We start from the raw sequence: 15,840 nt of genomic DNA, 5'->3' as shown, positions 1-15,840 counted from the left end.
TGAACCAGGAAAAAAGGTTACACTACAGTTTAAAGAGTTTGTGATGCTACAGATTGAAAGCAAATTCATAGGAAGTTGAGGAACATGCAACACACTATTCAGGTTAAGGCCATGGGAAAGGGATATTGATCCTTAGCCTGCAATGGAGGAGAATGATCCATATGCAAGCCTCACTTTTTCCCTTCCTAACAAAAGGTTATAAGTCTGAAATAAATTTGGCTTACCGGTCATGTGGTTAAAGGCCCCTGAGTCAATGATCTAAGGGGAATCAGTAGTAGTGGTGACATGGAATGCAGAAGCCGCATTACCTGATGTAAATGCAAATGAAGTAGGAGTACCAGTAATTGAACTATCCATCTGTCGCAAAGCCCTACCATATGACTCCAAGTGACCTCTGAAGGAATTCATGATATCTTCCTTGGGGTTAGAACTAGTAAACTGGTCCCAGGTAGTACCAACAACCTGAGTATCTTGGGTTGCCACATGTGTTGCATTATGTGTTGTATTCAGCTTCTTCTGACCTTGCACTTTACCTTGTTCTTGGTTCTTCACTGCCCACTTGGGCTTCCCGTGAATTTCCCAACATGTGTCACGTGTATGTCGCGAGCACTGACAATGGGTACAAAACAACTTGTCTTTATCATCAGCCTTCTTGGAGTCACTTTTCTTCCCCATATTGTTATTACCCATTGTAGCCAAAACTACCTATTGCTCCCCCTCAGTTGTAACCATCACACTCCGCCTACTTTCTTCAGATTGAACAAGGGCATATACCTCTTGAACCGAAGGCAACTCTTTGCTTCCTAAGATCTGAACTCTCAAGGGTTCATAAGCAGGGTTCAGTCCCAACAAGAAAGCAAACACCCGCTGCTGAGAAACCAACTTCTTATAGGCCTTAGCATCATCATCATGTTTCCACTCTATAGTCTAATAGTGATCCAATTCTTTCCATATGGAAGTAAGGGCTGAATAATAGGCAGAAAAACTACGATTTCCCTGTTTACAGGTTGAGGGTTCAGCTTGCAACTGGTAAATTTTGGCATAATGCCTTTGCTCAGAATAGGTGGTTTTGGCTTGTTTCCAAATCTCACTAGCGTTCTCTGCCCACATAAAATTCTTCTTCACCTCGGGTTCCATGGCTGCAAGGAGCCAAGACATCACCATACTGTTTTCTTGGTCCCACCTATCATGTTTAGCTGTCTCATATTTGGGTTTTTTCACTCTGCCATTTATATAACCAGCTTTTCCCCTTGCTGTTACATAAAGTTTCACACTTTTAACCCACTCCAGGTAGTTCAGGCCATTTAAAGGGGTAATTGGCATGGGAAACATCATGTTTTCACCCCCCATACCAGCTGTACTACAAGTTGGTGTAACTCTAGATGATGCTGAATCATAATTTGCCATTGAGAAAAAAGGGTCACAAATATACCAGATCAGATCCCACACAAACAGAATGCTAAACTCCCAAGAATTTTCACTTCCAAAAAGAGAGAAAAATACTGCTGAAACAGTCCAGCAATAGGTCGGCCCTTAGAATAGCCCAGTAATTAGTCCAACAACTAGTCTACTAACAGGCTACTGAAAACAATCCATTAGCAGCAATAGTTCGGCCACAAGGAGTCATTAACAAGGCCTACTAACAGTTCGACAACAGCACATGATTAAAAAAAAAGAAACACATACCCTTGTCCAGCATGGAGATGTAAACCTCAAAACCACGGCCTTCACAGCTCTTCACAGCATAGACCACAGAGAAAAAAGAGGGCACATACCCCTGTCCAGCACTTGTACGAAGGTGCAAGAGATCAAGAAAAAGAACCGAGAAAATATTTTTCACAGAATCGGAAAATCCAGAAAATACTTTCCACAGCAGCGAACTAAGAGAGGAGGGTCATTCCAGCATCACAAGATATATACATCCTGTCCTCAACTTCACCACAGTATCCTCATAAAACCATTGACAAGTCTTTCACAGGACACCTTTGCAAGTTTCAGACAGTCCCAAAAACATAAAGGTTCCTGTCTTGTCCAAAAGAATATCTTTTCTTAAAAAAATAGTTGTGTATCCTTGAACTTTATTTTATATTTTCAGAAGGGATGAAAGAATCAATCATTTTCTTTATAACATTGCTTGCATCAAGAACTCATGCTTCTCCATCTAGTCATTTCGTTCTCTGCATTGGTAAGATCCCTTTAGTCCCTCCTCCATCTTTCCTTTTCTACAGAAATAAGAAGATCAAATTTGGTGCTTGAAATATTGCTTTTGGTATCTTCTACACCCAAAGACACCTCAACCATTATCTGAGCTTCATTATTGCTCAAATCTGCCTCCTATTTTCTTCGTAGTTCACTACAGACGGAGATAGAGCTCTCTCTCAGGATTTTTCCCACTTGGCCCATCCCTAGAATAGGTTTGTGGTTTACTTGATCATTAAACTCTGACTGCACTTTTGTAAGTCACAAAGATCCTAATTGGCACATCGACTTAAACTATCATATCAATATTCATATGATGACAGATTACATGGTAATCATGTGACAATAAGTGTTTGACATGGTATTCTGGTTACATTTTTTTCCTGATTGCTGGTATTCCGGTTACAATCCAAAGTCCAAATTTGTTGCCATTCCCTTTTGTGAATCCTTTCATCTAGAACTGACAGATGTTGCATGGACTCTTCTAAGTGTTCGTGTTAGATACACATCGCATTTCAACGCTCCATGGATTCTGGAGGGATGCTTTGAAGTAACAGTTTCTTAATCTACTTGCTTATTTGACATAAATGAACAGCAAATATACATAATAAATGTCATTTTTCCTATAAAACATTATAAGCAACAAAGATAAACTTCTAGACCTTTTTTACGGGTAATATAATGTTTTTTATTGATTTTATGGGCATATAATGTCAGGATTCAAAAAATATATGGACTATTATAGTAATTTTTTCTGTAGACATGTCCATAAATCCTTGTTTTTTCATCTTGCTGAGACACTCCCTGGCACATGTCAGATTGTAATTCCTGTTTCTGTGTCCATGCAACACTGCTCTAACCATGATCCCCAAATCACTCCAACAAAATTTACTAAGCAATCATCTTTGGCCACGAGTTTTTTTGATGAAATCCTTTACCCCCATTCCTCCTTGTTCCTAGGTATCGGAATTCGGAACCATATGTTTTGAACAATACAAACATTAAAAAAGAACATATAAGCATACACATGCATACATACATAGAACTTTAGGAAGTACCGCCTTCAGCATTCTCCTGCATTCAGATACTTCAAAAAATTAGGCAAATAGAGGTTTGTGAAGTACCACCTTTGGCATGAGTACTGAAATTGGTGACGGTGCTCTATAACTAATGAAGGCAAGTAAAACTATGGTAGCCTAGTCAGAGTAGGAAGGCAAAGCAATAATTTGGGAAATTCCAGAAAACTAGGCTCAACATTCAAGTAGTCAACCTGAAAAGTTGGCATGAGGCATACTTGATGATCATGACCATGACACCCCAATCCTCCCAAAAGACCCTTAAGGAGTAAAAGTATAATGATACAATACTAACCAATCACCTGTTCATTTTTTACACCAAAAATTATTATCGGCTTTGCGGCTTTGGTCAAGTTCATTGCATAAATGCCCTGTACAGATCCTCTCCAGGAATTAACTTTGTTCCATGTATAACTACAGAAACATGATTATTTCATTAAATGGGAAAATTATTTTACCAGTAAAATTGATATATATATATATATATATATATATATATATATATTAATGTTAACTTGGATCAATCATTAATGCTCGATTTTGAACTATTTTAAGTCCTAAAATTTTAGCTAATATGCATTTGCTGAAGATGAGACCTCTTAATTATCAGCTATTTAGACAATTTTGAAGTTAAAGTTTAAAATAAATTTTAAGGTTTTTGACTTTTCGATATTTTGGTTATCAATATAGCACGTTTTATAGGATAGCATAGATGAGGATACAAAATCATAATTTCAAGCATATTTTAATAAGGCCACATTCGAAACTTTCAAATCCTTATCTAGATCCTGTCTTCCCTTCCTCAGTCTTATCCAAATTGCATCCTTGAGTTTTAGGACTATGAAGCCCAAACCTCAACAAGTACAATAACAATAATGGTTATTTGATTACATGATTTTAGGCATTCAAAACATGTGGCACAAGTATTTTGATAGTTTTATTCCCATCAATCTACTCTATATCTATGCTCCCACAGGGATTCACTTGCTAACTCGTATTATAAAAATTCTTGGAGAATTGTATGAATATTGTGTAGCCTCATATTGAACTTCAGAATGAGGACAAAGAGCCAAATCATAAAATCCATAAATTGTGTTTTGGCATGCAAGCATAGGAATTCATTCAACAATAAAAGACCAGGGGTTATACTTGAGTCAACTTCACCATATTAATTCAGAAATGATAATATAAACAAATAACATGAACAGCAATGCCCCATATTATGATGGAAAATGCATGCATCTGTGATTGTGTTTAAACTGAACAACTAGCATAGAAAGTCAATAAAAATATATAGTTACTTGCTTTCATAGTTGTAGAGATAGTGGGCCGAATGCTGAGAGCTAGTCGTTTTATTTTTTGCCCCTTTTATTTTATCTTAATGAGCCTTCTCTTATGGACCTGTGAACTCTTCTTTCTTTTGTATTTAAAGAGGCGCCCTATTCATTGCATCTTTAAATACCTTTCTTACGGCGTGCTTTCCCCAACCTATTTTTCTTTCCTAGCCTCTTTCTTCACAGCCCATCCCTAAATCCATGTCAGAAACATTTTCGAAACCAGAATGGAGAGATGCTATGAGGACTGAAATAGAAGCATTGCATTTTCTTTTTTTTTTTTTGAAGAGCCTTGCATAAAAATGATACCTAGAATATTATTGCCCTGTCTGAGGGAAAGGAGCCTCTAGTGTGTAAGTTGTTCTACACTATTAAATACCATGCAAATGGTTCTATTGAGTGGTTTAAAACCCATTTAGTGGCTTAGGGATATACACAAATGTATGGTGTAGACTACTTGGAGACTCTTGCACTTGTTGCTAAGATGACATCAGTTCATGTCCTCATATCATTTGCAACAAGTTTTGCTTGGCCACTCTATCAGTTTAATGTGAAAAATGCTTTCTTGTAGGGATTTACATGAAAAAGTGTATGTCTCTTCCACCTAGAATGTATGGGAAAAAGATGCAAGGCAATGATTGTAAATTGAAGAAGTCTCTTTATGGCCTTAAACAATCACCCCAAGCATGGCTTGAGAGGTTAAGGGCAGCTCTTGCTAGTTTCGGTTATGCCCAGAGCCCCAAACTCGATCTAATCACACCCGCTTTGTTAAGAGGAGAGATACCTTGGTGACATTCCTCATCATTTATGTGGATGACATTGTGGTTACTAATAGTGATGTGCAGGAAGTAGATATCTTAAAAGGTTCCTTAATATAGAATTTGAAATTAAGGACTTGGGTGAGCTAAGATACTTTTTGGGAATGGAAGTGGCCCGTTCCAAATAAGGAATATTTAAAAAAAAAAAAAAAGTGGCTCATTCCAAATAGGGTATATTTATCTCCCAATACAAGTGTGTGCTTGATCAACTCACTAAAACAGGAAATCTAAGAGATAAACATGTATCTACCCCATTGATGACAATCATAAGCTCCTAACCACTAATGGTGATTTGTTGTCTGACAAGGCAGTGTTCAAAAGACTACTTGGGAATCTGTTGTATCTTTACATGACTCAGCCTAATATCTCCTATGTTGTCAATGTGATTAGCCAATTCATGCATGCTCCTAGAGACATGCATATAGCTATAGCAAAAAGGGTTTTGTTCTACTTGAAAGGTACAACAGGGAAAGGTATTCTTTTTGCTAAACATGGTCACTTTTTTTAGGCAAGTTTAACCAAATTTCATTAAAAGAAGAAGGGGTACATGAGAAAATGTACAAAACAGGGGAAACACCCCAAAAATCTTATAAAGGAGGAAGCCTGTCACTATACAGATTTTCCAAGCAAGCACCCAATTTAGCTAAGCCATCTGCAATGGGATTTAGCTCCCTCAGGATCCAAAACAGGTTTGCATTTAAACATTCAAAGGAATCCCTTGCCTCTGACAAATAATGACTCAACCTCCAAGGACCTCCTTCCTTGTCCCTTATCCATTTTATGGTGTTTGCTGAATCTCCTACAATAGATAGGTTCTGAATACCCAAGCTTTTTACTATTCTAATTCCAGTGAGAGCAGCCAACACTTCAGCCTTAGTTGAGTTAGTAATCCGATTGGACCGCTAAAGACCCAGCAGATACTACCTCTTTCATCCCTCAAGGTACCCCCAATTCTAGCTAAGCCCGGATTGCCTACAACACTTCCATCGAAGTATAAAATCAATCCTCCTTCACAAAAAGTACTGGCTGTCTCAAGATAGTCTGAGGGAAATGTGGAAGAAAAAAAAATTGTATGAATATTTCTGTTAAAGTCATTGACTGAGAGACCTTGGAACAACACCGACTTAGCAGCCCAGAGATTACAGAGATAGGCAATATCTGAGATTAACTCTTCAAGGGATTTGAGCTTGTTTTCAAATAAGCGCTTGTTTCTTTCCTCCCAAACTCCCCACATTACTCCATGTAACACCATTTGCCACTATACTTTGCCTCTTTTACTTAGGCCAGTTCCTTGCCACTGATGTATGAAGTCCAGAATGTGCTCTAGGTTAACCCAATGGTAACCAGTCAGGCTTAAGAAGTGAATCCAATCTTTTAAGTAAACTTACAATGGATGGGTAGGTGATCAACTAATTCTCCATCTTGCAAACATAATAAACAAACATGAGGAGAAATATAAAGTCTTCTCAAGCTCTTCTTCTGACGGAGATCACAGGTGTTTATTCTCTGTAGGCACACTCCCAAATAAAGAAACAAGCTCTTGAAGGAATGTGACTACACCAGATTTTCTTATAGGGGAAAGAGGAGCTCTTCTTGGGTCTCTTTGAAGTTCTTGGGGTTGGGAAAGTTTTTAGGAGTTTCAATGGAGGGGATGAAGGAAGAAACAATTAATTTTTTGGAGGGGGTTGAACAAGAATCCTTATGGAAAGACGGAAACTCGTGGCAAAGAAAGGAAGCACGAATTCGAAGAGGAGCAAAGAGATGATGAGGCTCACTTGGGGCCTAAATGATAAGGCAGATAGCAGTGAGGGGACGTCGAGGGGAGCAAAGAAACTCTAAGTTTAGAGGGTTGTTTCTGATCTGTTTTTGCAGTGTTTTTCATGGATTTAAAAATTTTATCTTAGAATGTAAGAGGATTGGACTCAGGTAGAAGAAGGTTAGTGGTGTGTGAGTCTCTGAAGAGGTCTAATTTGAAGATTGTCCTGATTCAAGAAACCAAACTGGAGTGGTTGGATGCTGCTACTGTTAGGAGTATTTGGGGGGAGGGTCAGGTTAGATGGAAATCAAAGTCGGCAGTGGGTAGTGCAAGGGGTTTGTTGAGTCTCTGGAACCCTTCTTTCTGCAGCTTAATTTCTTACCACATTGGGAATTTCTCAATTTCCTTAGTGCTGAAACTCTTTGATGGAAATATCTGCCAAGTCACAAATGTGTATGGTCCTACAGATGGGAATCTTCGGGATGACTTTTGGATGGAACTGGTAGAGGCAAGGGGCACACCAACTTATCCCTAGGTCATTGGAGGTGATTTTAATGTTACATTATTGGTTGAAGAAAAGAACACCAGAGGTAGGAGATCAAGAGCGATACTTCAGTTTGCTGATTTTATTGACAGATTTGAGCTGATAGACTTCCCTCTTCATGGTAGTAGATTTACTTGGACAAATAATCAAGACAATCCCACCCTGGTAAGATTGGATGGGTTCTTGGTCTCTTCAAATTGGGAGGAATTGTTTTCTGATTTTAGGAAGATTTCTCTCCCCAGGCCAGTCTCAGATCATGTTCCAATTCAGCTTGTTTGTGGTTACAGAGGAAAAATCAGATCTCCGTTCAAGTTTGAGAATGCCTGGTTTGAAGATGATAAGCTTATTCCCTTGTTGAAGTCTATTTGGACAGACCTTCAAGTGGAGGGCACTAGTTCCTTTATTTTGGCAAAAAAGGCTAGGTGCAGTTAAGGAGAGATTAAAAATCTGGAAGTTGGAGAATAACTAGAGTTCAGAAACAGAGAAGAGAGCATTATTCAGCATCATTGAGGAAATTGATTCAGTAGAAGAGGTAGGCCCCATATCAGAAGAATTGAGGTTGAAGAGAACCTAGGCAAAAATTAATTTTGATAAACTGACTGTTAGGGAAGAAATCAAGTGGAGGCAAAGAGATAAGGTGGTGTGATTGAAGGAGGGGGACAAAAACACTCACTGTTTTCATAAAATGGCAAATGCCAGAGCAAGATCTTCCTCTATCTGCAAGTTGGAGTGGGAAGGAAGTACGGGGGAATCAGACGCAGAAATGAAGGTGGTGGCAACTACTTTCTATAAAAATCTTTACAAAGAACTTTGGACCCTTAGACCTTTTCCCAAAAACCTTCCATTTAAGCGTTTGAGTGAAGATCAGAAATCTTTCCTTGAGAGACACTTCATGGAGGAGGAAATCAAGGCTGACATTTCCAAGTTGGCGGATGATAAATCCCCAGGGTCAGATGGTTTGACCAACCTTTTTATGTAAAATGCTGGGATATAGTGAAACAAGACCTGATGAATGTCTTCCAGGCGTTCCATGCAAATGCTTCTCTGCAAAGAAGCTTAAACACTACCTTTATCACTCTCATTCCAAAAATAGAAGGGGCTGTAAATGTCAAAGATTTCAGACCAATCAGTCTTTTGCACAGCTTTTATAAGATTTTTTTTTTTGGAAAAGGTAATGTAATATTTATTGAATCACAAACTTCACATACAAACTGAGATCAGTCCCAGCTTTTATAAGATTTTAGCTAAAGTTCTAGCCGAGAGAATGAAAAGGGGTGTTAGGAAGTGTAATTTCAAACAATCAAAGTGCTTTTGTCCCGGGGAGGCAGATGCTTGACTCTGTACGTATTACCAATGAACTGATTCATTCAAGAAGAAGAGAAGGAGTCCCTGATTTGATTTGTAAATTAGATATTGAAAAGGCCTATGACCATGTCAATTGGAGACGTATTGATGTTGTACTGCAGCATATGAATTTTGGACTGAAATGCAGGAATTGGATAAAAGTATGTATAACCTCCCCTAAATTCTCAGTTTTGATTAATGGTCAGTCAGCGGGGTTTTTTGACAGCTCAAGGGGCTTGAGACAGGGGGATCCCCTCTCCCCATTGCTATTTATTTTTGTTATGGAAATACTTGTCCCCTTTTGCAAGAAGGCAGCTGACTCTGGTTGTTGGGAAGGTTTTGCAATATCCCCTAAGGGGGAAAAGGTCAATATCCTTCAGTTTGCAGATGATACATTATGCTCTGTGGATGCCTCCCCTACTCAGTTGGACTTAGTCCTTGGGATCTTAACCTGGTTTGAAGTAGCTCCTGGGCTCAAAGTTAATTTGAATAAAAGTCAAATCATTCCAGTGGGGCAAGTTGCCAATTTAGAAGATTGTGCTGAGGTGTTGGCTTGTCAAATTGATTTCCTCCCTGTGAAATATTTGGGACTGCCCTTGGGGGCAAATTGGTCTTCTTCCTCCATGTTGGACCCAATCATTGAAAGAATGGAGAGAAATTTAGCTTCCTGGAAGGCAAGATACCTCTCTTTTGGGGGCAAGGTTACACTGATAAAAAGTACCCTCTCCAATCTGCCCACTTATTTCCTGTCTCTTTTCCCTATCCAAAACAAAGTAGCAAAAAGATTGGAGCAGCTTCAGAGAAACTTTCTTTGGAGGGGTTGGGAAGAGGAAAACAAAATCCACTTAGTCAAGTGGAACCAAGTGTGTCGTCCTAAGTTAGAAGGTGGCTTAGGAATAAGGAAATTAAAGAGTTTTAATTCAGCCCTTCTAAGTAAATGGATTTGGAGGTTTTCTTCTAGAAGGAATGCTTGGTGGAGATCTCTCATAGCTGGAAAATATGGGGTGGAGTGGGGCAACTGGAGATCTAGGGATCCTCCTCCAAGTTGGGGTAACTCCCTTTGGAAAGGTATCATGAAGATTTTTTCTACTTTCTTGGAAGGAATTTCAGTCAAGATTGGGAAAGGGGATAGAACTAAATTTTGGAAGGACCCTTGGTGTTTGGATGGCCCATTGGCTGATTCCTTTCCTCTCCTATTTCAGTGTGCTTCTAATCAAGATTCCTCAGTAGCGGAGAGTTATTGTTCTTCAGGAGACTCTTTTATTTGGACCCCCCTCTTTAGGAGGAATTTATTTGACTGGGAGTTGGAAGAGGTCTTGGAGCTGATGGATCTCCTTCAAAAGCAGAAGTTAGACCTTGGCTTGGAAGATAATTGGTGCTGGAAATGGAACCCTGATGGTTGTTTTTCTGTCAAATCTCTAGTTTCCAAACTATGCAGCTCGAGTCCCACAGACTTCCCTGCTACTCAGATCTGGAATCCTACAAGTCCATCTAGATCCAACTTTTTGGTGTGGACAATGGCCCTTGACAAATGCCTTTCCAGATCTAATCATGAGAGGCGTGGCATTCAAATATTGGATCTATCTTGTGGTCTTTGTGGTTCTCTCCCAGAATCTACAGATCCTCAGTTAAGATAGAATATAGAGCTATGTCTCATGATATGTTAGAGCTATTATGACTTAAATATCTCTTGGAGGAGTTCGGCATTGATTATGAGAAGCCAATGATGTTATATTCTCATAATCGAGCTACCACCAATATTACTCACAACCCCATTCAGCATGATCGAACAAAGCAATTGAGGTAGATAGGCATTTTATAAGAGAGAGAGGGTTGCATCAAGTGAAGTTTGTCTACTATTTATTGCTTCTTTAGAACAATTAGCAAATTTGCTTACCAAGGGTGTTCCATAGATTAAACTACAGCAGTGTCTAAGCAAGTTGATAATGATTGACATCTATACTCAGCTTGAAGGGGAGTGTAGAGATAGTGGGCCAAATGCTAAGAGCTACTCTTTTTTTGTCCCTTTTTATTTATGTTAATAGGCCTTTAGTGAATCTAATAAAAGATTAGAGAGGGAACTAGAGAACTGATCGAGTTCTTCTTCTCTTTAACCTTTTTTTTCTCATTCTCTCTTCTTCCTCTTGATCTGAACTTTCTTCCCACTATTTTTTCTCTTATCTCTTTTGATTAAACATCAACATTTAGTGCTGTGTTTCTTTCTTCTGTAGTCATCCATATAAGTTGTCTAACTATGCATGTGGCTAGCACATAATGCACAACCCGTACTCATGGAACGAAACAAACTTAAAAAAAATAAAAAAAAAAAGTCAAAATTTACACTAACATGGAATAAATGTTCTACCACTTATTGAAAATGAAAATCCTCTAAATTGCATAACAAGAAAATCCATGGTTAGGCATTCCGAGTTCTCATACCCCTGCTTCAACAACAAAATAGAGAAGCTAAATAACATATTTAAACCGAAGGAAAAAGCCTACAAAGTAGAAAAACCAATCAATCAAAACAGAATCCCATTTCCTAATTGCTAGAACCACTGCATGCAATAACCATGAAAAGGCATTCTTCACAATCTTAACTTGGGCAAAACAACTAAAACACTTACATGTATTATAAGAAGTAAGCCATTGAAACCTTCAGAGGAACTCACTCTGAGCATGGTATTCAATTGAAACATTGCAAGCATGTCCTTAACTATATCATACTGTTGTATTGAACTAACCAATTACTCAGAAACAAATTAGCATAGAAACTAGTGGGGCAGTCATGAACAAATATGTCAGAATCAGAGTGAAGAGAACTATTAAAAGCATGTTCTCACTCCCTGTAGGAAATGACAAGCATCCCAAATCTTCGTAGTAGTATGGTAGCGCAACTCACAACAAATCCAAGTACAATCTGTGTAGGCTGGAATTATTGGATACAATAAGAGTTGTTGAACGAATCACCTTAAAGGACTCACCACCCAACCAGTAATAGGATTCTGCCTGCGTATTCTGACAGTCTTATGTCCACCACTTTGCAAGCGCTCAAGGACAGCATATGTGATAGAATCTGGAGTTAGACCTTGTTGCTTTATTTTTGCATACAACTCCAATGCTTCAGCTGTCTTTCCACTCTTCTCAAGACAGTCAAGTAAGATATTATATGTCACTATGTTAGGACAACAACCTTCAGCAAGCATCTCATCAAACAGCCTCAAAGCCATTTCAACCTTACTCGTCTTTCCAAAGCACTCAATGAGTGTGCTATATGTTATAACATCAGGATTCAACCCCTTCTCTTGCATTTCCTTGAATCGCATGTGAGCTTCATCAAGGTCACCATTCTTCCCAAGATAATTAATCAAAGAATTGTAAGTGATAACATCAGGTTTACAAGTGCTATTCTCCATTTCCTCAAAAAGTCTAACTGCTTCATCAACTCTTCCAGCTCTACCAAAGCTGGAAATCATGATATTGTAGGTGAATATGTCTGGCGAAGGGCCATCTTTCTTCATCTTTTCATAAAGATCATGAATATGGGATATTTGTTTCAACTTTCCGAGAGCTGAGAATACAATGTTATACATGACAGTATCAATAATTATTCCTTTTTCATGAATCCTATCAAGCAAGTCCAAGGCCTCTACAGTTTTGCCTGCATTGCATAAGCTGTCTAACATCGACATATAAGCATCCCTATCCCCACTGTCCTCAAAGTTCCACATGTTGCAAAACAGCCTGTGGGCCTCATTGGCATGGCCTAATTTGTTTAGTGTCCTTACAAGATATGCATAAATTGACTTGTTCATGTATTTCTTTGATACTTGAACAATCTCATCTAGTCTACCAAGCTTCCCTTCCGCAGCCAGAACATTCAAAATAACACTATATGTAAACTCATTGGGCCGACAATTGCTCTCAACCATTTTATTGAATATAAAGATTGTTTTCTCCACCATCAGGTTCCTAGCTAGTGACTGGATGATAGTATTAAAGGCAATCAAGTTAGGGGTGCATCCCTTTTTAATCATCTCCTGGAAAAGAGAAAGGGACTCATCTGGTTTCCCACTCTTTCCCGTCATTCTTATCATAATTGTGTATGTATATTCATCAGGTTCACAATTCTTCCGCTTCATATCTGCAAAAACCTTGGAAGCCTGCTCAACCTGTCAAAACATTACAAGTCAGCTAATATCAAACTGACATCACTGACAGAGATCAAATCTAAGGTAGTCATCATCATCATCATCCATGCTTTATCCCAACTATATGGGATCAGCTACATGAATCCTGTTTTACCAATCCCTTTTATTTAAAGTCAAATCCTCTATTAAAATATTAGTGTTTAAATCATTTCTTACTTGTACCCATATCCTTTTTGGTCTACCCCTAGCTCTTCTAGCCCTTTCTACTTGTAACAAATCACTTCTTCTAACTGGAGCTGTTGGTGGTCTTCTATTCACATGAACAAACCATTTTAGTCTACTCTCTCTCATTTTAACACTTATTAGAACTACTCCTAGGTTTTTACCAATGGCTTCATTCCTGATCCTACCCTTTCTAGTTTTTCCACACATCCATCTTAGTATTCGTGTTTCTGCCACACTCATGTTCTAAACACGTTGTTTCTTGACTGCCCAACACTCTGCTCCATACAACATAGCTTGCCTTACAACTGTTTTATAGAAATTTTCTTTTAATATAAGTGGTATTCTCCTACCACAGAAAAGTCCAGATGAACCCTTCCATTTTGCACAACCTGCTCTAATTCTCCAGGTGACATCCTCTTCAATCTCTCCCTTGTTATGAATTATTGAACCAAGGTACTAGAAACAGTCATATTGAGTTATCTCTTGGTCTCCAATCCTAAGTGTATCCTGGTTTACGCTCCTATTATTACTAAATTTACATGTCATATACTCTGTTTTAGTCCTACTCATTTTAAAACCTTTTGTTTCTAAGGCATTTGCCCATAAGTTTATCAAATCTAAGGTAGTAAATCACATAAATTAAACATATAGCCAGTGGTCAGCATGCTATCAATTAAGAGTGATCAGTAAAGCAGAGTATTGGTTTCTGCATTATCAAATATGTCTCAACAAGATACCTGCCAAAATGCATCCATTTTTTATGCTTCCATATCAATAGCCCAAAGGACTTAGTTTTAAGTATAGTTTCCAACTTTCAGCAATAACCCATGTTTCATAATTCATACATACATTTGCACATAATTTTGAACTATTAATATAGACTTTATTACATAAAAAAAGTTCAGATAAGTGCTCGCTGCTTGGAATACAGCACTTCCAAATTTCAACGCTTCCTCAACTATTCAAGTATGTGAAAAAATTGTAGCACGTAAAATAAGCTACAGCCTTTCGCAAATAGTTCCAGAGCACCACCATTCAATTATAATTATATTCTATAAATACAACACGCTTGCACATAAGAAAGCTTCCTATATCGTCAAAGCTAAATGGAAATTAATAATAGTAAATGAAGCTAATAAACAATAACAATCAAACCTTTTCATCTTTGGCAAGAAAGTCCAGAAGCATATTATAGGCAAAAATGTCCAGGATATATCCACGCCTCCTCATTTCCACATAAACCTCAAACGCTCTTGCACATTGATTAGACCTCAAGTAAGCCTGAAGAAGACACTTGTACGTATAACAATTGAACCTCAAATCCCATTTCTTGACCAAGCCCAAGCACCTTTCCAATTCCCCAACCCCCTCAGTGCCGCTCCCAAAGATCCCAATCAAGATATTAACAGTGGAGATGCTACCTCTAACACCGGACCGTTCCATCTCATCGACAATTCTACGAACCATATCCAGTGCATCAGGTGCCGAAGATTTAGACAATATGGTGAGAATTCTATTGAAGGTAAAACAATCATGGCGGAAACCAGGAACAGAAGAAGCACAAAAGCGGAAGAAATCGAGGGCTTTTCGAGGGGTCCGGAGAGCTTTGAGGACTTCGCTGGCTTCCGAAGGGGTTAGACTTAGGCCCAAGGTCTGCAGGTAATCGGAGAGTTCAAGAAAAGGGTCGGAGGAAGGAGATTGGAGGATTTTGGAGATTCTGCAGATGAGGTCTCGACGGGGGAGGGCATAGCCCCTAACGTCTCTGAGGATGTTTGGGGTCTCCACCTCAATGGCAAACGCTCGGCCATTTTGGGCTTCGCCGACAACTCGGCCGCTGTATTTGGTGGCGAAACGGCGCTTGGAAATGCTGTAGACCAATTGTAGTTGCAAATGGTTATGGCGGTGGTGGTAGTATCTCATTCCGCTTCACGGTCCTTACTAACTTTGGCAGTTAGAAATAATTTCATTAGTTTAAATCTAAACTAACCCTACCGTTCACGAAATCGAAATACTGTACCTGTTTGAAGGTAACAAAACAAAGGAAAAGAGAGAAAACTTATACAAGATTTGTAAAGATTTCTTTTACCTTTCCTTCTTTTCTTTACTTTTTCCTTTGAATCAAACACAATCTTATTCTTTAGATATTGCCTTAGGCAATTCTTAAGTTTTATAATAATTGTTAAAATCCTCTCTTATCTTTAATTTTTCGTCACACTCTGTTCATATATATATATATATATATATATATATATATATATATATATATATTATTCTCTAATAAATATTTCATTTAGTGAAAGTTAAATTATAAACTTTCAATTATTCATTATTGTTAAACTAAAAGAATTATAAAAGCAATTACTATTTCAGAAATTAACTAAAATTCGTAATTA

At 38.3% G+C, this 15,840-nt stretch overlaps 1 protein-coding gene across 4 annotated transcripts in view; it reads right to left on the bottom strand.

Moving 5' to 3' along the window:
• ABO5 (ABA Overly-Sensitive 5) overlaps positions 1 to 15,451 on the bottom strand; it is a 29,651-nt gene extending 14,200 nt beyond the window's left edge. Inside the window, exons 1-3 of one of the 4 annotated variants that reach the window (XR_016082569.1) lie at positions 14,603 to 15,451; positions 12,042 to 13,243; positions 309 to 3,273 (exon numbers count right to left, since the gene is read on the bottom strand). Coding sequence is in view for 3 of the 4 variants with exons in the window: in XM_088898299.1 (XP_088754425.1) it covers positions 3,201 to 3,273; positions 12,042 to 13,243; positions 14,603 to 15,367 (2,040 nt within the window). In the remaining variant the exon portion in view is untranslated. Of the gene's footprint in view, positions 1 to 11; positions 3,274 to 11,635; positions 13,244 to 14,602 lie in introns of those variants that run through there. The other 3 variants (XM_088898299.1, XM_088898300.1, XM_010261573.3) reach the window with 3 other exon arrangements.
• Between the last annotated feature and the right edge of the window lie 389 nt (positions 15,452 to 15,840).

Source organism: Nelumbo nucifera, chromosome 2 (assembly GCF_055504915.1).
Source record: "Nelumbo nucifera cultivar China Antique chromosome 2, China Antique-T2T, whole genome shotgun sequence".
Lineage (NCBI taxonomy): Eukaryota > Viridiplantae > Streptophyta > Magnoliopsida > Proteales > Nelumbonaceae > Nelumbo > Nelumbo nucifera.
This window is presented reverse-complemented; position numbering and strand designations above follow the sequence as displayed.